The sequence below is a fragment of the Lynx rufus genome, unplaced genomic scaffold (assembly GCF_022079265.1).
Source record: "Lynx rufus isolate CCGP_SWC_20201006 ecotype Redwood Valley unplaced genomic scaffold, mLynRuf1.p SCAF_18, whole genome shotgun sequence".
NCBI lineage: Eukaryota > Metazoa > Chordata > Mammalia > Carnivora > Felidae > Lynx > Lynx rufus.
Genome location: NW_025814832.1, coordinates 1,512,204 through 1,536,596, shown reverse-complemented (window position 1 = coordinate 1,536,596; position 24,393 = coordinate 1,512,204). Strand labels below are relative to the sequence as shown.

At 54.6% G+C, this 24,393-nt stretch overlaps 1 protein-coding gene across 1 annotated transcript; it reads right to left on the bottom strand.

Moving 5' to 3' along the window:
• Positions 1-787: 787 nt before the first annotated feature.
• Positions 788-14,767, bottom strand: MNT (MAX network transcriptional repressor). The gene is made up of 6 exons (XM_047080607.1): positions 14,247-14,767; positions 8,346-8,925; positions 7,706-7,747; positions 7,449-7,560; positions 1,932-2,124; positions 788-1,794 (listed from the first exon to the last, which is right to left on the bottom strand). The coding sequence occupies exons 1-6, from the start codon at positions 14,317-14,319 to the stop codon at positions 1,037-1,039; spliced, it is 1,758 nt and encodes a 585-aa protein (XP_046936563.1). The 5' UTR covers positions 14,320-14,767; the 3' UTR covers positions 788-1,036.
• Positions 14,768-24,393: the final 9,626 nt, after the last annotated feature.

Sequence of the window (24,393 nt, the reverse complement as noted above, 5' to 3'; positions counted from 1 at the left end):
AGGCCCTGGATTTTTAACTTCCTCAGCAGTGTGGCTTCAGGCACCTGGAACCCAGACCAGATAGCTACTAATCCACTTCTCTGAGGCTGCGGGAGGCACTCAGGCACACCCATCCCTCGGGAGTGCACAGCACTGAGCAGAGGCCAGGGAACCAGGGATGGGGACTGACCGGTCCAGAGAAGCTCTCTCCCCAGCCATACCCAGGCCGGCGGGAGGTGGGGAGGGGCAGGACCGCTAAGCCCTTCCTTCCCAGTCCCCACCCACCTTCAGCCTACCCTCCTGAGGTCAGGAGTCCAGTGGCAAGGATTGGGGCGCTCAGGGAGCTTAGCAACAGCACGGGTTCAGTTGTTGATAGAGACTCCTCTTAACTAGCTTCTGCTGTGACGAGCCAGTGACCGCAGCTGGGTTGGAGAACCGTAGGCTGGCGCCCACCTGTGTGGGTGGGACTGCAGAGCAGCCACTTCTTAGGATCGGTCACGTGTACTCAGAGCAGAGCGCACCCCCCCCCCCCACCACGGTACCCAGCTTTCTGGGCCAAGTTGCTTCAGTTCTGCTCCCTCTCCCCGTCCCCTCCAAAGGCCTGGGGAGAGAAGGCCAAGGCTCAGGACAGAGGACCCGGCACTCAGCCACCTCATCAGACAGCAATAGCAGCAGCAGCACAGGAAGGCAGGCAGGGTCGGGGAAGCCGGAGAACACAACACCCACTTCGCACTGGTTGCAGGGGACAAGGTGGGGAGGCGGGAACGGCACTGGAGCTGGCACCAGGCCGGACGAGTGGCACATTCACCAGAGTGTCTCATCACTTTATCAAGTCCTAGTGCAGTGGGGTAACCCCCTGCCCTGTGCCCAGCTCCCTGGGGGGGGCCCTCCCTCCCCTGGCTCAGAGTCTCTGCACCCCCTTCCCCTAGGAGGCCTGGGGGTGGGTGTGGGTGGGGCGGGCCTTGGCCTGGCTGGAATGTGTGGAGCTGGTGGGTGGGAGAGTGGGGGACAGGTCCCCCTCCCTGCCCCCACTGGGGGCCTCTGAGTGGCCTCATCCTCAAGCCAGCTTGAGTGTGCTGACCGGGAAGGAGGGCATGGTGACCATGGTCACGGGGTTGAGCACTGTCTGGCCCACCAGCTGGGGGTGGTGCACCACCTGAGCCCCCACAGCTGGCTTTGCCATGACAGTGGCTGGGGGTCCCAGCCCCGCTGTGCCATTCACTTGCTGGTGTGAGAGGGTGTGGGCAATGTGGCTCACCGCCACGGGCTGGCTCACTGCCACGGGCTGTGGATACAGGGGCAGCTGGGAGCCGAGGTGGGCCACATGGTTGAGGGTGGCAGGGTGCACTGTGATGTGGCCAATGGGGGGTGTGGCAGGTGCCAGCTGCACAGCAGGGCTGGGGGCCGAGGGGGCAATGTGGGCGATGTGCTTGCCGCCCGGCCCCTGTAGAACGTGGTTCACAGTCTGGATGACTGAGGCGTGGGTGGTGGCCGTGTGGGCGATGACCGTGGAACCTCCACCAGCTGCAGCCACCAGATGCGCTGGAGCGGGCACCAGCGTCTGGGCAGGGGCAGCCGGTGGGGGAGGAGGGGCTGGCAGAGGTGTCTTCTGCTGTGGTGGCGGCTGCTGCCCAGGCAGGTGGACAGGAGACAGGGCCACAGGCTGGGAGTGGGGGTGTGGATGGGGAGGCAGAGGTGCGGGGGCGGTGCTGGGCGGTGGCTTCGGCAGCTCCGGGTGGGGGCGATGGCTCAGTTTAGGTGGGCCCAGGCCGGCCTGATCCTCCTCCATATCCTCGTCTATGTTGTCCTCACCCTCTGTGGGGGGACACGGGGACAGGGACAGGTCAGAAAGGCTTGTGAAACAAGAGGCTGGAGTAGTAGATGCCCCTGGGGTCTGGGGGCATGGAGCTGGGGGGCAAGGGCCTGACCAGGGAGGGGCAGGTGGGGCTCACCAGAGGCCGTAGAGGTGGAGGCCTGGTCGTCCTCCGGCTGGCCAGTCTGCCGGAGCACACGGTCGATCTCCAGCACGTCCATCCACTGGCTCAGCTCATGCTTGAGCTCTGCCAGCCGCTGCTGTGTGGCGATCTTCTCCCGCGCCAGCCGCTCCATCTCATGCTCGTATTCCTTCTCCTTCCTCTTCAGAGACTGGACAACAGCCAAGAGACCGAAGGATACCCTGAGCAGAGGCCACAGGGTCCCCGGTACCGCAATCCCTTCCCACTGCCACCCTGGCCTCCAGGTCACTTAGCACCCAGGGGCAGTCTGCAGTGATGGGGCCGCAGGGGACCACACCCACTGCTGGTCCATGGCTTTGTCCTGTGAGGCCCTGCATCCTGGGGACTGTGGGCTCTCCAGCAGGCACCATTGAAAAAAAGCACAGATCCAGGCCAGCCCCACTCTAGGATGAAGGCCTTCCCCCACCCCCACATCAACTGTGTCCTGAGGGGCTTCATGGCCTCTGGCTCTATCCACCCTCCTGGCAGCCACTTGCCTCCATTCTGCAGAGGACAGAAGGGGTAACAGACTTCTCCGTGACGCTCAAGGCCCCGCCACCACTCATACCATGCTGTCAGTCACCATGCCACAGGCTACCCTCCTTGGAACTCATTCCCCAAAGAACCCCAAACAATCCTGCCCTTTGCTCCACAGCATCATTCACTAGTCTTAACTTCAATGTCCCTGAGGATGCCTCTCAGACTTTGTGGCATGGCCTCCAACCCCCTGAATTTCTTCTTGACCTGCCTCCATCTCATCCCCAGCAGCTGTTGGCTCTGCCCTCTGCTCTGACCTGGGCTACTCTCCGTGGCACCTACCTGTGCTGCCTCTCAACCACACTCTCCATTTTCACCCTGCCCACAGCCCTCCAGATTCCCCAGGCTGCTGAATGATCGATCCCTAAGCCCTGGAACGTGCCCCTCCTTCCACACCTGTAGCTGAGCTGCACTGACCAAGGAGAAATGGCTCAATGGCACCTCTGACATGGAGCACCACTGGAGACACTTCTGTCCTTCACCACAGGTTCCACATTGCTCCTGCCCCCATGACACTGATGCCACCCACCTCACTAAGAACACCAACAGGGAGTTCCCTTGTCCACAGAGCCATCCCTGCCTCAACTCCTCCAGGCCCACAGCCTCTTAGGTTCACCCCTCATGTTGGTGCTGGATGCCATGCCTCCCAGACTGTGGCACTGCTCCCCTACCAGAAGTGTCTCGAGGGGCATGTGGGTGGCTCAGTCGGTTGAGTGTCCAACTCTTAATGTCAGCTCAGGTCAGGATCCCAGGGTCGTGGGATCAACCGCTCAGCACAGAGCTGGCTCAACATCCTCTCTCTCCCTCCGCCTCTCTCCCCCAGTTGGCATATGTACTTTCTCTCTCAAAAAAAAAAAAAAAAAAAAGTGTTTTATATCCCCAAAAGGCCAGCTTGTGTCCTATGCCTCAGCTCCTATCCTCCATGACCTCCTGAAGCTGACACTTTATTAAAACTGACTCCTCTAAGTCTTGGAGACCTCCCTGTTGCCAGTTTCTTTTTGGCCCAGACACATCACGAGTGCTGGGTCCACCAAACATGGACACTTTTGCCCTGCTGCATCCTGAGTCTCTTAACCTGAACTATTCCTGAGCTCCTGGCTTCTAAGGCTGGCCGGTTATGGCCAGGTACAGAACCCACCGACTCTTCCTACACCAAACTATCCAGCTTGTCTTAGTTTTCCTCTCTGAACCCGGTCTCACACACAGATGGTCCCTTCTCATCCCTCTACATCATATGTGCTTGTGCTCTGAGACCACATCCGACTCCCACCACCCATCCCATCTCATGCCCTGACCAGTGCATCTTCTTGACCTTGAGCCCTTCTTGGCACTGCACAACACTCTTGAGCATTTAATAAGACTGTCAGGTAGTACTTAATCAGACACTAGCTCATATTATCCCTAAAAGCTTCGTATTTTGTCCTTCCACCTCCATACACACTGTTCCTTGTCCAACGCTGTGAGTAAAGGCAAGGACTGTTTTATTATCAGCTTTATCCCCTGACCCAACCAGTGTCCAGGACAGAATTATGCATATCTTAGCTCCAGGGGAAGGATCTGTGAGGATGTGAGCATGTTGGTTCCCACCTCTATCCTGTCTCTCTGCTGTATCACAGAATCACAGTCACATTAGACATAAGTTTCCCCTGACTCTATTTCTACAAGCAGTTTTATAGCAGCCTTCCTGACTGTTCACTTGTCCCTCTTGGGCATGGCAATGTCTTCAAGTTCGCCCACTAAACTAGGCCCAATTTCCCTACGCTTCCTCGTGTAGCCCCAAACTCCTGTGTTTCTGACCTCACCAGTAAGAAATGCCTCAAACCATTAGTACCTGCCAACACATAACCCAGACACAACCATGCAATGTTCTGGCCTGAAACCTGGTAGTTTTACAATTCTGCTAGCAGTCCCAGGCCACACACAGCCTTCTCTATCCTAGTTTTGAGATTTAACCTGTTTCCCTCTATATTTCTGCCAGAAAGATCCCTCCCTCACTCACTCACTCACACACACACACACACACACACACACACACACACACACACACCTGGCTTCTCACCTGGCTCTACCCTGAGAGGCCAGTGCTGGACATGACATCAGATGAGGCCATATCAATGATGGGGCCTGTGGTGAGTCAGCTCTCACTTGAACCTGGCTGCTGGGGGCTGGAAGTGGTGTCCTGAACTCTACCTACCAGCAGGAAGAGTAGATTTCTGACTTAGGGAGAAACTCAGAGGCCAAAACCTCTTTTTCTTACCCAGCTCAGTTATCCACAGGCCTAGAGGCCCCCAGAAAGTTTCTCCAGGGTCCAGCTTTTGTCCACATTGCTTCATTTTAAACATATTTCCTAAAACTGCTTGGATGCATAGTTTGGTACCTGCCTATTCCTCTTCCTGTTTTTGTCCACCTCACTGTGGCTTTCTTAAAATCTTCCACTCCACTCTGAGTCTGGCTGGGAGCTACAGACTTCCCCCCTCAGCAAACAACCAATGCTTTCAGTCTACACACCTTATTGGTCTCTCTACTATTCCATTTTGACTCCTATCTAGTGCCCTGCTGCCCCCCCCCCCCAGCCCCTGGCCCATCTCTACTCTCCACGTGGTAACCCCCACGGCCACCTTTAAGTTCCAAAACTGAATCCTGCTCCCTCTTGCTGGAGAAATTTCAGCCTGAGCTGGGCTTTCTGCCCTCTGCTTTGCCCAGGTCACCCTGGAACCTTCAGGTCTCAGTTCAGATGCCCCTTCCTCAGCAACAACCTCCGGCACTCCTCAAAACAGATCCTCTGATCCCTGTCCCTATTACATTCTCATGGCACAGTATTTATAATCTGCCACCAAGACCAAACCTATGAAGACAGACCCACGCTTATTTCTTTGCTCCCTGCTTCATCCTCAGAATCAGACACAGAGCTGTCCAAAGTACCTGAGTGAATAAACAAATGAATGAGATTGAGGCTTGAGATAGCCTTGTAACTTTTGTTTCTGCTTCCATTACCAGCCCCAGGACAAATTTCTCTTATGAACAGCCTGGGTACACCTCACACCTCACTGCCTCCTCAGCCCAGGCTCATGTCTGCTGGTTCTACTAAGTCTCTATTTCTGATTTATTTTCAAATCCAGATATCATTGCAAGCAAGGCTTTCCTAAGTATGTGTCTATAAAGTGGAATGTGCCATCCTATTCTTTCTACTTCTCAAGAATTATTATTAAGTTGGTGTTTATAGAGGACCAATCTGAACATTCCTATGATGAAGATGCTACTATTTCTTCCCATTTAGCAAAATGGCAGTACAAAAGAAACTGAGAGTCATAGAAAACGTCACAGCATTTGGACAAGGATTTGCTTCCAGGACACATAATTGCCTATGACTGAAGGACCGGGAACATTCTCAAGCCCAAGTTCTGCAAAAATATGTCAGAAGTAGGCCTCCTGGAGACCCTCCGAAGCCCACCCCCTCGGGCCTCTCCTCTTTCTAAGCCAGTCAGGCCAACAGCGAGGCCCCGCCCCTCCCAGAGCACGCGCGCACCCACGCGGACCCGGCCTTGCAGCGTCACTCCCTGCCGGCTGCACCCTCCCCTCGGAGCACGGAAGCCCCGCCCCCACCCCGTTTCCACCAATCTTCGAGCCCGACCCCTCCCCTCCAGGGTGCCGGGAAGCGGCCTGGAGGCGCGCCAGCCCCTCCCCCTCACCCGCAGGGCGGGCGGAAGGGCGCGCGTTCGCGGGAGCTTGGGAGGGAGCAGCCGGCTGGGAGCAGTCGCGAAGCAGCGCCTCCGCCCCCTGAACAAGTCAGGCTCCGGTTACCTCAGGGCTGTGACCCCGCAGTACTGGCCGGGGGAGGGGTGGCGCCCGGCCCCGGCTCAAAGCTCGGTCAGATCCTCTTTGCTACCCTTCCCACAGGAACCTTAATGCTGCCCGACCCCCCAGCTGTCGAAGCGCGCCGATAGGGGGACCGCAAGCTGCCCCCGCCCCCGCCAGGCAGGGAGCCCTAAGTCCCTCCCACTCCCCAACGGCTCCATTCGGACTCCGTCTCCGCGGCAGCCGAGCGTGGCCGCGCGCCCCACCCCCACAGCCTCCTTTCCGGCACGCGGAACCCTCGGCCGGTTTCCAAGGAAACCGAAACACGGGGCCGTCATGGCAACTGTCTTATCTGGCGGGCGCTCCCCACCCCGTACTGCAGAGGGAAGCCAATGTCCAAAGAGGGGAGGTCCACACAGACAGGAGGGCCCCTTGAAAAGGGGTTTTTTAAATCCCAGGCATGAGGAGAGCCTAATTTTTGAAGGTTCGGCGACCCGAGGACTGGTTACTCAGACATTTCCACAGCCCCCAGGATTAACCCCCAAAATTGTGTCGTGGCACCTCAATGCGCTCACTGGAAGGCTCTTAACCCTTTGGGGGTAAAACGGGGTGGGGCCTCACCGGCGCGCCGCCGCGTGCAAGGAGCCACGCCCAGGGAACTCCCCACCCCATCACGAGCGACAGATTCTCGGGCCAAATCCGGGTTCCCGCCCAGGCACTGCGGGCGGGCTGGAGGCGCCGGGGCGGCTCCACGCCCTTCTCACCCGCGGGGGCACTAAGAGCGCCAGGCTGTAACGCGGGCCCGGGCACCGGGTCTGAAAACCGAGCTGCGGAGGCGGCGCAGATAGCGGGGCTCCGCGGGGCGGCCGAACGGGAAAAGGGGGGGGGCGGAGAAGGGAACGCCGCGGCCGCCCTCCCCCGCGCACGCGCGCCCGTCCTCCCGCCCCCTGGCGGGCGGGGAGCCCCGCTGACGTCAGCCGGGCCATGTGCTCAGCGCCCGCGTGGAGGCGGGCGGGGGAGCGGGAGAGGGAGCGAGGGCGGGGCGGGGCCGCGGCGAGGGGAAGAGGGCGGGAGGAGTGAGGAGGAAGCTGGCGCAGAGGCCGCCGCCCGCCGTCCTCTCCGCCGCGCTTCCCTCCCCCGTACCTGGATGTACCGCAGCGCCGTCCGCAGCACACTCAGATTCGACGTCTTCTTGTCGTCCACGTTGGGGATGTTGCGCTTCAGGGTCTCAAAGCATTCTTTCAGATGGGCCCTCCTGGGGAGAGGGAGAGGCGCCAGTTAGCCAGCGCCTGGGGGGCCGGGGGCCAGGGCGGGGAGGGAAGGCCCCAGGAGAACAAGGGTGGGACCTGTCCCCGGAGCGGGCAGGTGGAGCCCAGAGACACACACGCACGCACACACACCTGTTCTTCTCCAATTTGTTGTGGACTTCTCTGGTTCCGATCCTGAAACCCAGACAGACAGGAGGCTTAGGGAGGAGGGCCCAATTAGGTGGCCTTCCCGCCCCCTGCCCCCACTCCCCAAATGTCACAGGTGTCTTGCCCCCCACATTCTCTGTACAAAAAGCAGCAATGGGAGATGTTCACCCTGTTCAGATGTGCTTATACTCCCTGGAGGGCACACGTATGCTCGTAATTCACAACCCATTAACCCTCCATCCTGCCCCTTCCACCTAAGAGGAGATATAAGGTCTCCTGGGGCTCAGAGAAATAGCCAGTTGACCCCAGCCCTCACCCAAGAGTTCCCCAATCCAATACTCTGTCCAAAGGCTTGGAAATGCCATCGGCCCATCCTTGAGGGGGTCAGAGGACACAGAAGCCTGAGAAAACAGAGGGCAATGGCCATTCCCCACTCCCAGGGTGGGGATAGGCACAGGCACAGTGCAAACTGTCCAAATAAAATACCGTGCTTCTCAGATAGGGAGGTAGGACATGGCTTTGAAGGACTGGCTCAGGACGGGGGGGTACTTTCTCTTCCACACACAGCCCAGGATTCGGGCAGTTCTCCACCCCACCAGCCCAGACTCTGCCACACCTCACTCACCCCCCAGGCCTCTTCTTCTGTTCGCTGGATTTGACTTCTTCGGCTGGTGCCAACTTCAGGGTCCCAAGAGTGGGTGGGGGTGGCTGCTGGGGGGCCAGCTGGGGCTGGACTCCAGGGTGTGGTGCTATGGTCAGGATAGGGGTGGGGAGGGGCTGCAGAGGCTTAGGGCTGCCAGTGGGCGGAAGGGTGGTCTTGGAGTCCGGCAGCAGGGGAGCAGGGGTGGGCACCTGTGGCCTGGTGGGCAGGGGGGCAGCCTCCTTAATGCTGAGTCCAGGGGTGCTAACCAGGGCTGGCTGGCGGGGCGCCAGGGGTAGAGGCTGGGCTGCAGGAGGCAGTGGTGGGGGTGGGGGCAGAGGTTGAGGAGAGTTGGTCACTACTGGAATAGGAATGACAGTCAGTGGGGTGGGGGTGGCAAGTGGGGGTGGGGGTGCTGGCGGGGGTGCCGGAGGGGACAGAGGTAGGGGTGGTGCTTCAATGCGAGGCTCCTCCACGGGCAGGGCATGGGCCAGCCTGGCCAGGCTGCTGGCCTTCTTCTGCTCCTGCTCCCTCTCCCGCTCCAAGCGAAGCCGCTCCTGCTCCTCTACGCAGAGAGAACACAAGGGGTTTTCTCAGTGGGCCAGCAGTCCTGGGTCCCAGCTTCTGAAGTCTTCCAACCATAACACATCCTCTGACCCTGTCGCAGTTAGTGCTCAGTGACACCCCCGCTCAGCCTGAGACACCACAAATCCCCATCCACACCCAGACAGGCACTGGGGTTAAGTGCTGGGGACACAGCGGTGAACAATTAAAACAGACCTAGTCTCTGCGTTGGGGAGCTCAAGGCCTAGAGGCGTTGAGGGGAAGGACAAGTTACAGAGGATAACAACCCAGGCTGAGAGAGGAGAGGGGCTGTGGAAAGACAGAGCAGGGGCTGTCAGAGAGGATGCTGGAGGTCTGGCAACCTGAAAGTTCAGAGGTTAGGCTGGTGATGAGCAGGAAAGTTCAGGAACAAGGCTGAGGGGAATGGGGTGATAGATAAGGTGGGCAGAGGCCAGTCAGCAAAGACCTCACAGGCTACCAGAGAAGAATGGGGGGGCGGGAGGTAGGCAGATCATAGCTTCTGGGGAAGGCCTTCGAAAGTATTTACCAAGTACTTTCCAGAGGGCAGGCGGCACCTCCACTTCACAGATGAAATAAATTAGCTCAGAGAGGCAAAGTGATTTGTTGAGGACCACACAGCAAGTCACAGGTATTACTGAAACTACACCCAGCCAGGAATCCAGACACCCAGCATATACCTATACTTGCTGTGTCAGCATCTGCTCACTAGGTGTCTGTACACACACACACACACACCTGTGGATCCTCACAAGAGTCCACACCACAGGCAGGGCAGGGACATCAGCTTCAGTTCACACATGAGGAAATCAGGCCCAGGACTCCCAGGCCAGGTCCCAGTGTCTGATTTCCTCAGAGACCACACAAAACAAATTCGGTCCTTCTCTGCCCTTTGTGGTGCTAGAACTCATCGTTCCCACATCCCTTTTGTCCCCACCACCAGCGGGACAACCAGGAAGCAAAGAGGCAGGCGGGAAAGAAGGGCAGCCTCGCACCGGTCAGTTCAGCATCTCTGCTGAAAGACCTGCTGCCAGGTGAGGCCTGCTCAGGAGCTGGCTGAGAACACCCTTCCTGATCCAGAAGCACCTCTCCATCTGCACCCAGCCCCATGCTCTCTGGGCCCCACCATTCAGGTTCCCTGGCTACAGGGCTGGGCAGTATCTCTGGGGAGCAGCTGTAGCCCCCAGGCCAGGGAGCAGGCTGGTCCACCAGCCCTCCTGCCCATCCCGGATTGGCCACACTGCTAAATGACTGAGCTGACAGCAGTAGCGGGCAGACACGCCCCAAACACACCACCCCACGGTGGGTGGGGTTCGGGGGGGGGGACAAGGTTGGCTAAGAGCCCCTTGTGGAGGAGGGCATCAACCCCACACTGGCCTTTGGGGCTCAGGGCCCCAGAAAACCTGAGGCCTCAGGGCCCTTTGGCCAACCAACAATTTGAGTGTGAGCCAGGCCTGCTCCAGGCCCCTCCCTCCCGCAGGGGAGAAGAGGCGAAGGAGGAAGTAGAGAGTGTTGTGAGAGGGGAAGCACTCAGCGGTTTCCCAGCAGCACGGGGCCTCTTCCGTATCTCCCTGCCCTTCTGGAAGGGGAGCTGCCAGGCCGGTGTGGGCCTGCTCCAATGAGGGGAGGCATTGGTCTCCCAGGCCTTTCCAAAGGCCCTGGCTAATATTACAGCTCCGGGGAAAGCCAGCTCTCTGCTCTCCAGCTTCCCAGAGACTACACTGGCAAAGAGTTCCACCTACCACCTACCCAGTCCACCCCCCACCCATCCCCAAGGCAAGGCCCTGGAGGTCAGGGCCCAACACAGCCCATCTTCATTCCTTTGAGCCAGGGCCCAAACTTTCACAGGTGTGGGGGTCGGTGTTCCATTCTCCCATTAGCAGTGGGACAGAGGGGACCCCAAGCCCCAAGGACAGGTGTCCTGGGAACTCAGCCTGAAAGTAAAACTCATTCCCCATATTTTAAAGTAACTCCACACAGCTGGTCCAGGAGATGGCAACCTCCTTCTCACCTACCCTCTCTTCCAGAGCCAGGCAGGTACCAGGAAGGACCCAGGTGAATGGCCAAGCTCTATCACACCTGGATTGGCATGAGAAATCTTGACTGGTGGCGAAGAAGAGGGGGTGTCCCAAGCCAGATCCAGCCCACCAAAGCTTCCTGCCTCCTCCCCACCAGCAGCAACCCTCCTCCTATGCCCTGGGGAGGGGGAAACCCAGTGGGGACAGCAAAGTGGCAGTCACTCAAGGGCCTCCCTCAAGAACAATACAGGTTTAGACTCTTTAAAATAATGCACCTATGCAGCACTCCCAAACATGCACGCACTCTGACACCCTCCCTGGGCTCTGCCCAGAGGCTGGCCCCAGGGAAGTTAGCCTGACCGTTCTGGGGTGATTCAGGGGCCACAGCAGGCTCAGGGCTGGGGCCTGAGGAATCTACACTAGGTAGCCCCCATTGTTCAGGAGTCCTCCCCTTCTTCATGCTAATAGGGAGCTAAATACATAAGGCAGCCCCCCCCCTCCCCTCCCAGGGTGTAAGTAGGTCAGGTAGAAGAGGCTCCCATTTGAGCCACCTCCATGAATGCTGGAAATGACCAGACCCCCCCTCCCCCCCCATCTGACCACCAGGATGGCCTCTCTTTCCTCTCACACACACATGTGCACACACATCCTCAGGTTCATCACGTGAGCAATCTGGCTGGTCTAGGTCAGGAAACCCACCCTTGAGATTGAACCAGGGCATGGACAACAGGATCCCTGTTCAGAGCTGCTCATCAGGTACATACCCAGGAAAGCAGTTCTGGTCAGCAGGTCCACACACCACCCCTTTTCTCCCATTTTTCCCACCCCAAGTCAGAGGACAGAACCTCAAGGAGGAGAAAAAAAATATGAATTTGAGATTAACCACTGTGGCCAGGTCTAGCCATCTGTATGTGAGCTTTTGGAGTAGATGTGGCTTTGCACCATCCATCCCCTAAGACCTCTGCCACGCGAAGAAGGACCTGTGACTGGTCAGTTAAACTAGGCCTCTACTCAGCTCCCTGCCCTCAGTTCTCACCACGTGGGGGAGGGGCGCTCTCGCGCGCGCGCCCGCGCTGTCTCTCTCTCTCTCTCTCATCACTGTCCTTCTTACAGCCAGCTCTGGCCTTATTATTTGGGAAAGGGTGGAAGAGAAGAGGGCACAGGGTCTTCTCCCCTTCCCCAGAAGGCCAATCAGCCTGAAGGTAAAACGAAGGTGATGTGAGTGTTCCCTTGGGGCAACAGCAGGGTCAACCCTGTTCACCTCTAGCACAGTGCCTGATGCGCGGCAAGGACACAATAGGTACTCCTGAATTGCACTGTGTTGATGGTGGCAGCAGGTGACTCAAGTCTCTCCAATTCTTGTGCACGCTGCCCTCCCCTCCACGCCCCGTCGCTGGGCCTGAAAGCAGGACATTCTCGGCCACCACCAGTACTGTCAGGGCCTGGCCCTGCTCAGGACCCCGAAAACAAGGGGGAGGGGCACGTGGGCTGATGTCCTGGCCCATCAATTCCGCAAAATCCAAGCATGTCAGTCTCACATATCTCGAGTGGCTCCTGACCTTGAGAGGCCTGTCGGCCGGGTTGGCCGGGCGGACCCGCTGCTCCCCCGCCCCTGGCCCGCTGCTGCTCCCCCCACCCCACCCCCTCCGCCGCTGCCGCGGCACAAGCTAGCTGCAGGGCGCGCGCGCACACAACACACACTACTACCTCCTGCATGACTCATCATTGAAGCAACAATAGGCAGAGAGAAAGGAAAGGAGGGCGAAGCACTCTCTCTACCACAACCAACTCGGCAGAAGGGTTGGGGAGGGGAGGTGGAGGGGACAGGAGTCCCCGGATACTGCACACACACCGATCCGGGTCCGAGGCCCTCGCAATGGTCCGGAAAACGGAGGTGTTTACCTCCAACCCCTATTCCTGACCCTGAAGCCTGGGACCACCGACAGGGCGGGTGGGACGGAAAGCATCTGAAATCTTCCTTTCCTGTCGAGGGAACGTCAAAGTTTGCCCCTTCTCAAGCCTGGTTCACTCCACAATGTGGCCAGGGGTATTGTCAGGAGGTCCTGGTGAGAACGTTCCCCCAAACGTCAGTGGGAATATGTGAGCTCTAAATGTCCTGTCGCCTTGCAAGTCTGAGGGTTTCCCTTGCCCCAGGATCAAAAACAGGAGGTTAGGGCGAGAATGGACAGGTGAGCTCGGCGGCTCCTCCTTCCAGCGCACAGGCTCTCCCGGGGAGGTGCCCGGCGGCCGGAGCCAGGGCCCAACCCGGCGCAAGGCCACTCGCCAGCCCCGCCCAGGCCCCGCCCCCGACCCAGCGCGAGGCAGCCGGGAGGGGCCGGGCCGCTCCGTCCCCAGCGGGAGTGTCCCCCGTGCACGTGGTCGGAGGCGGGGCCGGTCCACGTCACCACCCGGTGTAACCAACGGGCTTGGAACGCAGGCACACGCAACATTCCAGCCGAGAGCGGGTTTGGAACGCGCAGACACGCCACATTCCACACCGGCTAAAGTGGGGCGCAGCAAGGGGGGCCCGGGGACTGCCCCCAGCGACCTGCAGGCCTTTTCGCAGACACCCAATCAGCCCGGCTCTCACCCAAATCCCTGAAGCGCGACCCAGCCCAGCTCTGGGAGGCGGGGTCAGGCGGGGCTGGCCAGGATCATAAGACACGCGATGTCATTTCATTCTGCAAAGGCCGCCTCCGCCCCAAGCGGCGCGTAGATCGTCCAGGAGCGCCCCCCGCACCCTTCCCACAGGGCCAGGGAAGCCGGGGAGCCGCTCGGCGTAGAGTAATTCCCACCCCCCACTCCGTTACACACACGCCCACTCGTGTGCACTATACACTCGCCCGTGTACACGTCCGTTCATCCGCTCTCCTCGAGGCTCACATCACAATCCCCTCTGCACACACGCACGCACACGCGGGTCTGCCACCCCCACGCAACACCATTCCGCACCCCACCCCCCACCGGCTCACACATCCTCAGCTCTACCGAGGGCGCCCCTGGCCCACGCGAAAGAAGCCCCCACGAAAGGTGCACACCGGGTGGCAGGCAGCTGAGGTGGCGCCCACAGGAGCCGGGTGCCTCACTGAATGTTAATGTATTCATTAATTAATTTTACTGCCCCCAACACTCCTCTCCAGGCGGCGGCTCCTGTGCGAACCTTGCGCTGCCCAGCTTCGCGGGCCGCTCGGGAGGGGGTCGTGTCCGCGGTTTCGCGTGGGCTCGGAGACCAGGGTCGCTCGTCTCCCCTTCCCCGGTGCCCCAGGGGCCCAACCCGGCCGCTCACCACGTGCTCTCTGTTGTTGCTGCGCTTGCCATTCCAGGAAGCGGGCCGCCTCCAGTAGCGTCTCTATGCTCATCGCGCCGAGAGCTGCCGGGGGAGCGCCGGGGCCGAGACTGCGGCCCGCGAGCCGGGCACAGGTCAGGCTGGCGGGCAGGCAGGAGGGAGGGATCACCTCCGGGGGGCGACAGGGCTGGGCGGCGCAGCGCACTCCGCAGGGAAGAACGGGAGAGCACGGAGACAAAAATTAATGTTTCCCAAAATATTTGCAAAATATAATTTGCAAATTTTAAAAATTTTGATGCAAAAAAACAAAAGGCAGCACTGCCTCCCTCCTTCCCCTCCCTCTCTTCTTCCCTTCAGATGCCTCCCGCCCCGCGGCCCCCGGGAGTCCCGCCGACAAGAAAAGGCTTTGCAACAAGATGGCGAGGAGGCACCGACACACACAACAAGGGAAGGAGCCGCGCTGCCCCCGGCCGCCGCCCCCGCTACTACACCGGGGCCGCAGCCAAAGCCCGGACCGGAGCCCCCGCCCGCAGGGCCGCGGCGTCTCAGGAAGGGAGGGGCGGGGTCCCGAGCGAGCTGGCCCCGCCCACCACAGACGGCGCGCGCACACGTGGCCGGGGTGGGGGTGGGAGAATCTCCAGCCTCGTTCGCGCCCTGCATTTCCGCTTTCTCGCCTCGCCCCGCCCCGATGGCAAGCCACAAGTTGAGCAAGGGCTGCGTGTTGCGGTCTTTCACAACGAAATTTGTCCTGCTGGAGGAAAGGAAGGGTGGAGAATTTAAGACTTAAGTTAGCTCAAATAAGGATATTCCAGGTCAGGGAAACCTTAGGATGGTACAGACTGGCCTGACCCCAGGGTCTCCGCTTCCCTACCCACACGTGACCTAATTCCTGCAACCACCCGGCTGTCGCAATTCCCCCGGGATCCGCCCGTGGGCGGAGCTGACGGCAGGACTCTGCCAGAGAACAGCCGGAGGGAGCGGAGTGGCGATCCGGTTCCGCGTTTTGCCTCCGTTCCTCCCCCCGCAGTGCGTTCGCATCCTATTAGGCGACGTCACCGGGCCGCGGGCCAATGGGCGGGCAGGACAACACGGCATGGAGCAGCTCCACATGGACACCCCGCGCCGCCAGCCTTCCGTTTAAAGGGCCAGTGTCTAACACGGTCACATTCGTGGGTGCGGATGGGTCCACTGTAAGAACGGAGGGTGGGACGCCGAGAGGGAAATTCCGCAGTTGTGCCCTGGCCGACCCTTTACTTTTCACCACCTTCCCTTTAAAACCAAGTCTCTCTCTTTTCTTCCCCTAAATTCTTGTCTTTGTCCACGGGTGTCGAACTGTGCCACCCACAGGCCACCCTTTGAACTGGGGCCGGGGCGGGGGCAGTTAAGGCAAGGCGTCCACAGCCCAGACTAAGGGGGCGTGGCTCAAATCGGGAACAACAACGTGGAGGGCGGAAGCCTGGTCCTGCCAGCCGCTGGGCTACTGAGACCGCTGGCGGGGCTCGGGGTCCGGACGCAACGCCCGGCCTCGACCGAGCTCACCCAGAGGGCGGGACCCCCGGCTGGCGCTTGCTGCCGCCTCTTCTAACGCTCCGGTTTGGAGGAGCCTCCGGGTACAATCAGAAAGTTAGACCTTTGTCAATTTACCCCAAACCTCTCATTTTGCAGATAAGGAAACTGAGGCCCAGAGATGAGAAAGGACTTGTCGAAAGTCACTCACTATTCACCCCCCATAGGGAGGAGCATTTATCCCTGACCCCGTGGACGACTCTTTTGTGAAGGCAGTTCTGCGGCAGGGCACCGAATTCGAAAAAAATCATGGAGGAATATCAAACTGCCCGCATGGGAAGTGGTCTGCCCACTTAATATACGGTAATCGGGGCCTCCAAAATCTTCACCTGAAACCCTGCTGTTCTGCTTCTTTGGTTCGGGCCACACAAACCCCAATGGTACAGTTGGTAGCAATACAAAGCCCGGCTGAAGGCACTTTTGCAGCACCCTGGACCATGTACAGCTCTGCTGCTCCAATGCCTCAAAGCCAGCAGTCCTACGGCCCCCAGGTCCTAGTCTCAGATTCCTTTCTTTGCTACCGGTTCGAACAGAGGGGGGCAATGTCAGTTGGGTTCAGGATCCTGCAGCCTGGGCTTCGCCATTATACAGAACCACAAAGCAAACCTTAATGAGGACGGCTGAGTGGCAGACCACCCTGCCAATTCATCTCATCCCATCCCATCCCATCCCCACTGTGCCCTTAGAGGGTTATGTTCCTATTTTGAGGTCTAAAAAAGGCCCCAAATTTGTACAGAAAGCCGGCAGGGGCATAATGCATACTAAGAAAATCTGCACAGATCCTGGAAATCAAGAACCTAGCCAACAGAAGGAAGGGGGGGTGTTTGCCAACAGCAGTCTACATAAGGGCTCTGATCTTTACGCAGTGTCTGTAGCTGAGCATAGAGGCCATCACACACTTCAGGTGTCACTAGCTTTGCTTATGATGGAGCTGGAAAGGAAGGTAGTGGGGAAGGGGTGGGGACAACTCAGCCCAGTTGTCCCTCTGCCCGGAGATGAATGCTTGAATGCCCTTTTCCTGGGAGGGTGAGATCTGTGTGGGTCCTGACATTGCTTCCTTTCAGGTGTCTGCCACCTGCTACTAGCGTGGTTGGGCCTGGCTCACTTGTACAACCAAAGAAAATGGTAAGTTTAAAGGCAATACATAGGGGCACCTGGGTGGCTCAGTCAGTTAAATGTCCAAAGGCTCAGGTCATGATCATGAGTTAGAGCCCAGCATTGGGCTCTGTGTTGACAGCTTACAACCTGGAGCCTGCTTCAGATTCTGTGTCTGTCTCTCTGCCTGCCCCCGCCCCCACCACGCTTGCACTCTGTCTCTCAAATAAATAAGACATTAAAAAAAAAAAAAAGACAATACATAGCTGTGTGTGTTGGGGTGGGGTGCTAAACAGTATATATAATACACATAATAGTGACCTAAAATAATGTTGGCCAACTTCTTGTTTTGTTTGGGGTCAGCACTACCATTCTGTCCGGTGGCCCAAGATGCTCAGAGAGCTCCATCCAGCTGTACCTTCCGCCTTTCTCAGGTGCTCATAGCATTCATGTAGCCCTGAAGTCTCTTGTAGAGGCTGAAGTCCAACTTTTGACTTTTCTTGTCAGAAACGAGCTCTATCCCATGAAAGCAGCACCCTTCTGAAAAGGAACATACTGAAGACGCCTTTTCCTTCAGGGGTGGGAGAGAGAGAAGTGGGGTGAACAGAGTCAAATGCCGGCCTCTCCCTTGCCCCCAATATCCCATCTGCTCCAGAGCTTAGTGGAGATGCTTGCTATTTAAAACAAACAGCCTTACTGGCTTCACATGATCATCTGTTTATTTGGGTCATGTGGGGACAGCAGCCAGGGGATGTTAGGCAAAAGCAAGGGTTTAGAAAGGAGGCTTTTTCTGAGCCTGCTGTTGCCTACAGGAGCCTGAAAATGGCTAAACAGAATTTCTCATCAGCCAGGGTTTCCCCAGTTGGGGAATGGACAGTTGGGGGAGATAACCTACAAGCAGGGTATAAAAGAAGAGGGGAATGGATAGAAGAGCCATTTAACATTTTAGCCGCAGCTTCCTGCTCCAAAGGGATGGAACTGGGGTAAAAGCTGGCAACTGTATTCATTCAAAGGAAAGAGAAAAGTTTTCTGATGTTTCACCAGAAAGGTGAGCACTCTGTGGCAATGATCCAAAGCCCAGCCATTTCCAAAAAGTTGCTCAAGTTTTTTTTAATGGCTTCTAGGTGCTTAGTACCTTTGGAGCAGGACACTTGGGCCACCCATCATTGTGTGCTTTTAGCTTTTTTTTTTTTTTTAAGTTCATTCATTTATTTTGAGAGAGGGACAGAGGGAGGGAGAGCAAGGTGGGGAGGGGCAGAGAGAAAGGAAGAGAGAGAATCCCAAGCAGGCTCCGTGCTGCCAGCACAGAGCCCGATGCAGGGCTTGAACTGACGAACCGTGAGATCATGACCTGAGCCGAAATCAAGAGTTGGACGCTTAACCAACCGAACCACCCAGGTACCCCAATCATTGTGTACCTTTAAAGGACTTCTGTTTTCAGCCTTCCTCCTCAAATCTTGTGCATCCCGATGCCCAATTTAAATCCCTCCATTTTTTAATATGCTGAGATAGAGACATTCCTTTGATGAGGCTATCTTCCACCCACACCGCCCCCACCCCAACAAAGCATTACAGACATATGCAACCCTAAGAGCTATGAAAATCAGTTTCCTGACCCCTACGATGCATACATAATAACGGCACAAATAAAGCCAAAGTACAGGTATTTACATTAGATCCCGGAAGATGTCCTAATTGTTCAGGCCCAACTTCTCAAATTTTGCAAGTGGTTTTAGGAAGTTTTTCACATATCACAATTAAAACAAGACCAAAGGGAGAAAGTCAGGATGAAGAGTAAGACACTCAGGGACACAGCAGACAACATTCGTTTAACAAATATTTATTGTGTGCCTGACATGTGCCAGGCACGGGGCTAGGTATCCTTGTAGCCAAGGCCAGCTGACATTTGGAAAGCCAGGGTGGGGTAAAAGGTCAGAGCAGAACTCAACTCCACAGTAATACCTGGAAAAGGTTAGCTTTGCCCTCTACCACCATGCTGGACATAGCTCAAGAGATCATATGACCACACAAAGACTCCTAAGAATGCTGATGTACTCTTTTAGGCTAGGTTCCCAGATAATCATACTTTTCTAAGAAGGTGTAAGAAGCAATTAAATGGACTTTAATTTGGTCCACTTAAGTGGACCGAACCTGATTCCTGACTGACTGATGAGCCCAGTCTGACTGATGAGCAGGATTCTGAATTGCTCGGATAGAGATGTTTCCAATGTGGTACTCATTCAGTCATCAATGAAGCAGGCTCCTCGGAGCTGTAAGTTTCCACCGAAGTCCTCACCTACCTTCCTCCACTCCCACTGAGTAAAGGACTCCTCCTGAACCTACAGAACAGGTAAAACCAAGTCATGTACTTCTCCCTCTTCCTTGCCTCACATGACCTCACAGCTGGAAGAGTTGAGATTATCTAGCCAAACCTCCCAAGAGAAGGTGTCTTATCCAAGGTCACAAAGCTGCTTAGTGTCAGCTGGCATGAGTAAGTGGCCTGGTTCTCCCTTGACTCCATGGGACAGGCAAGCCTGGGGAAGTGCGTCCAGAGTCCTTGAAAACCTCACAGAAATGGGTGATGATAGATAACTTCACCCCTTTTGGCTACAGACAGGAATAATCATTAACTTTGCTTAGTGGTGCCCAATAAACAAGCTTAGCAGGTGAGTGAGAAGGCAAGGGAAGAGAATCAGACTGAGGATCCAGAGGCTCAGATGGCCTCAGAGGATACTGAACTGCGTCAGGCCACTGAGGAATTAAGAGCTTCTAACTGGCCCTAGGTAGATAGCCATTCCTCACTGGTGTTTGTGTCCAGGCTGAAAAGGTGACTGGGGGAAAGGGGGCAGATTTTTATCCAGGGAACCGCCCTGGGTGTGGACACTGAGTAATAAGGAAAGAAATGCAGCTCGGAAGCAAAAAGGGAGGAGCCACGCACTTTGAGCTTTTCTGAGAAACCAAGCTAGCTAAAGGCTACAGCTAGAGATGGGGGCTATAGAGGACTTGGAGGAGGAAGCTGATCAAACTGGAAAGGCATGAGGGAAAGGATGAGAACTTCAGCTATTCCTCTAAAGAAAAAAAAGTGTCTTTATGAGAGAAAGTGAATTCAGGTCAATGGGAGTGAGACTGGGCAAGGCTGTGAACAGAACGAGGGGTAGTCTTGTAATGTGAGTCAAGAGCCAGCTGGGTCAAGTGGAGGCAGGGGGTGTCCATGACAGGGGAGGCCCCCCCAGGGCAGAGGGGCTGGGCTGTGATGCCCCACAGCAAGGACAGAGGTCTACTGTCCCAGCAAATCAAGCTCACACCTAAGACGCAGGCTGCAGAATCAAGACTGTAAAACCCAAGAGAGACCAGCTACCTGTGCCCTGAACTGCTGCCTTCTCAGAATAGTACGTAAGGTGTGGAGTAGTGGCCTGTCACTGGCTGGAGTGCCTAGATCCAGGGCTCCGTCCACTCTCACAACTGGACTTCTTTCTAAAGCCCCAGGGCTCACTGGGAGAGTGTGTACTGGCCAGTGGTGGGGACACTCTAGGAGCCACATACTAGCCTGTGCCTCTCTTCCCACTTCTAGGCTGGGGACTGATGATACCAGTACATGAGCCCATCCTCAACCCCCAGCGGGCTTGAGTACCTTTCCCATCACCTCAGTTGGCAGTGCTAGAGCTTACCAGTCACCTCTCTGAACAGTTACTCTGTGATAACTTGGAACCATTCGTTTAACAGTTAGGTTCTTAAACTGCATATCATACACCAATACAGATTCAAGTGTTACATGTAAAAAATAATGCCAAAAAGAGCCATAATAAAATACAGGCAAACATTTTTTCTGCTCCACGGGTGGTGAAAGAGATTTCTACCCTTAAAGGAAACAAAGAAAACATAAAGGCAGAGAATGACAGATTTGATTACATAAACCCTCTACAAGCCACTAACTGTAACACCGAAACAAAATCACCACAAATAAAAAGGTATAGGACAAAATGGAGGTAAATATTGGCAAATGTGTCCTTGCAGCTCAGTAACAAAAATAACACTTGTTATGGAAAAATGCACACAGAACATAATTTAAATTTTATAAAATATAGGAGATAACATATATAACAGAAATATGTATACGTATATGAAAATGTCTGGTCTCGCTAATACCACAAAATTAAAACAATGAAAATATTTTTGTCTATCAATTGATAAAGGATTTTTTTTTAAAGATTTTAAGTAATCTCTATACCCAATGTGGGGCTCAAACCTACAACCCCGAGATCAAAAGCTATCCACTCTACCAGCCAGCCAGGCACCCCAATAAAGGATTAAAAAAAAAAAATCAGCCCTGTAGAGCTATCAAAGGAGTGGTTAAAACTGGCATGTATGGAAATGTAAACTAGCACAATCTTTTTAGTGACCAAATTGGCAATATACACAAAGAGCCTTTAAAAAGGTCATATCCTCTGCCTTCAGTAATTTTAATGTTTATTTATTTTGAGACAGAGTGTGAGCGGTGGAGGTGCAGAGACAGAGGGAGACAGAATCCTAAGCAGGTTCTGTGCTGTCAGCGCAGAGCCCGATGCAGCCCTCGAACCCACAAACCGTGAGATCATGACCTGAGCCGAAATCAAGTCAGATGCTCAATCGAGTGAGCTACCCGGGCACCCCTGCTTCAGTAATTCTTACAGAAGTTTATCCTAAAGCAGTAAGAAAACACATCAGATTTTTTAAACTAAATTCTATACCTAATGTGGGCCTGAACTCACGACCCTCAAGATTAAGAGTGGCATGCTCTACTGACCGAGCCAGCCAGGCGACACATGAGGATTTTTATACAAACATGTCCATGAAAGCATTATTTACAATAGCGAAAAATAGAAAATTTCCAGCAAGGAACAACTGGTTTAGTGAAGGAACACTCTCAAGATGACATGTAAAGAAAACACGCTGTTAATAAACCCAAAATATGAGTGGTTGTCTCTGGACAGTGTGCTTGCTATCTGGTTATTTTAACTTTTTATAAGTCTTCTGACAGATACTAGTTTTATAATCAGAAGGTTATCACAATATATTGCTACATGAAAAGTATAAAACAGTCATATACAATATGGATCCCACATTTGTTATTAAAAAATATATATGCATATAAAAATACTGAGATAACGACATGTAAAATAACTCCATTTGAGTAGTGGAATTATAAAGTTTTATTATTTTCTAAATTCTTATAGTGAAAATGCATTACTTTTGTAATTATTATGAAATTGTTAAAGGGGAAAAAAGTTCTCCTGTGCTTTCTCAGGAAAGGACTCCTCTCTCTTGATCTCAACTGTGACCTGTTCCTACGGATCTACTTTCCATCCTGGTCCTTCTTCTGAAAGCGCTTCTGTTTCACACCCCAAAGTGGGTTTCTTCATCTCCCTCCTCACCACCAAACCTATCTAAATCTCTTTCTGCTGCTCAGCTCGCAAGTTCCCCAGAAATGGTTCAGGCGACCCTTCCAATCCAGGTGAGAGATGAGGAAGAGCACTAAGGTGGTGGCACTCAGGATGGAGAGGGTGGGCTGATTGGGGAGGTATTTGTAAAGATGAAAGCTTTTAGTCTCTGGTGGTAAAGGAGAGAGAGGAACAGAAATGTCTCATCTAGACAGCTGGATGGACTGTGACCAAGAAGATAGGAGACAACCAGGTATAGATTGAGTTTGACACTACCATGGTCCTGGGGGAGATGTCCAACAGGTGGTTAGGTATGTGGGTGTTGAAAGTTCAAGAAAGGTCTAGACTCAGGAATGATGAATCTATAGGTGAGCAGCAGTTGAAGTCATGGGAGTGGATGTGGCCAGCCTGAAGTGCTAGGAGCAAAGAGCAAACGAGGAACTTGGACAATCTTTGGGATTCTCTCTTAAGAGATGAGAAACACTCTAAAAAAGGGGGGGCAGGTAGGAAGCTGACTTGAGGAGCTGAGGTAAATGAGACTTAGGGAAGTGGAGGCAGTAAATATGTAAACAGTTCCACCCTCTGGTGGTGGAAGAGGTCACGAACTGACGGTCTACCAGGTTTTGACAGAATACTGAATTAACTGTCAGGATTTACAACCAAGTAAACTTCTCACAAATCTGGATTTCTGGCTTCCTGCAAAAATTCAGAACATCCAACAAACACCATTTTTGCATGGCAACAACCAACAGGGATCGAATAAAAGCTACTCCCTTTTAGTCAGAACATGAGCTATTCCATCTTGCCTGGCCCTTGCCGTAGAGGATGAGAAAAACATGATTCCCTTTGTGAATGAATAAAGTCCTATTGGTGCTCACCTAGAGTTCAGAGAAATACAGGCTAGAGTTTGGTTCATAAAGCCCCACACTTGACCCTGAAGGCAGAAATCCTGGGACAAACATAGCTGAATGAAGGATCCTTTGCCAGAGCAGACTGGGAACCCCCCTTTCCCAGCAATAGACATCAAATCTCTTGACTCGCAAAATCTACAGGGGCAGGCCCATGCCTCATCCACTCTCCCAGGAAGGGCCTGGCCCCACAGTGCTCTCTGCATAGTCTTCTCTTTTTGGACAGCAGTAGCACAAGCTGTCATTTCCCTGGGGGCTGACTGGCTGCTAAAGCCAGCCAAGTCCCCTAGCTGGGAATTTCCTGGCTCTAGTTTCTAGACTCTTGGGCCACACTCCCTGAATGGGTCCACCAGATGGCAGGCAGCCTTTTCTTTCCTCCCGATTTACACGAGTTCATTCACCCTACCTGGGGAAGAGGACTTGCCGTTTTTCTGACGACTGCTACCTTCTCCAGTAAGATCAAAAAGCACATCAATTCTGTGAGTGAAATATTTGGAGCTGCCTATTAAACTATAAAAAAAGTAAAACCCTTCTTCCATTATTATACAATTATGTATTGTCAAAGAGTCATTACCTAATTATCAGTTATTTTACATTGATTCTGATCCAACATGTGCTTGTACTAGACATTTTATTATGTGGTTTCCCTAACTACTTAATTATCTGCACTCCTGCCAAATACAAAATTCTATGAAGATTTGGTAGCATAAATTAAGAACTAATTATAAGCAATTTCATTTATCAAATCTTACTCATTGATCATAGGCTGGAGAATAACGTTACCTTCAACTGTGAAGCTGGGTGAGAGAGGCTTTTTCTCTCTTCCCTAGAGGCAGGTCAAATGAGCCCAAAAGTCCATTTCCATATTAAGTGTAGCATTTGTTACGAATCTTCAGATCTGGTACAAAAACCTAGTCTCAGATCTCTGCGCCTGAGTTCAACCCCCATATCTCAGTGACTTAGCTCTGTGAATGACCTTAGGGCAAGTCACTTAAGCTCTCTGAGCTTCCGTTTCTTTAAGCTATCAACAGAGGGACATACACCACTGTGCTGGGTTATTTAAGGAGACAATTTATGTCAGAAGATGGCCAATCAATCTGGTTCCCTGTTTGTCACTCCGGTACATGGAAGCATGGGCTTTGTTTTTGGTCAAGTGGACCT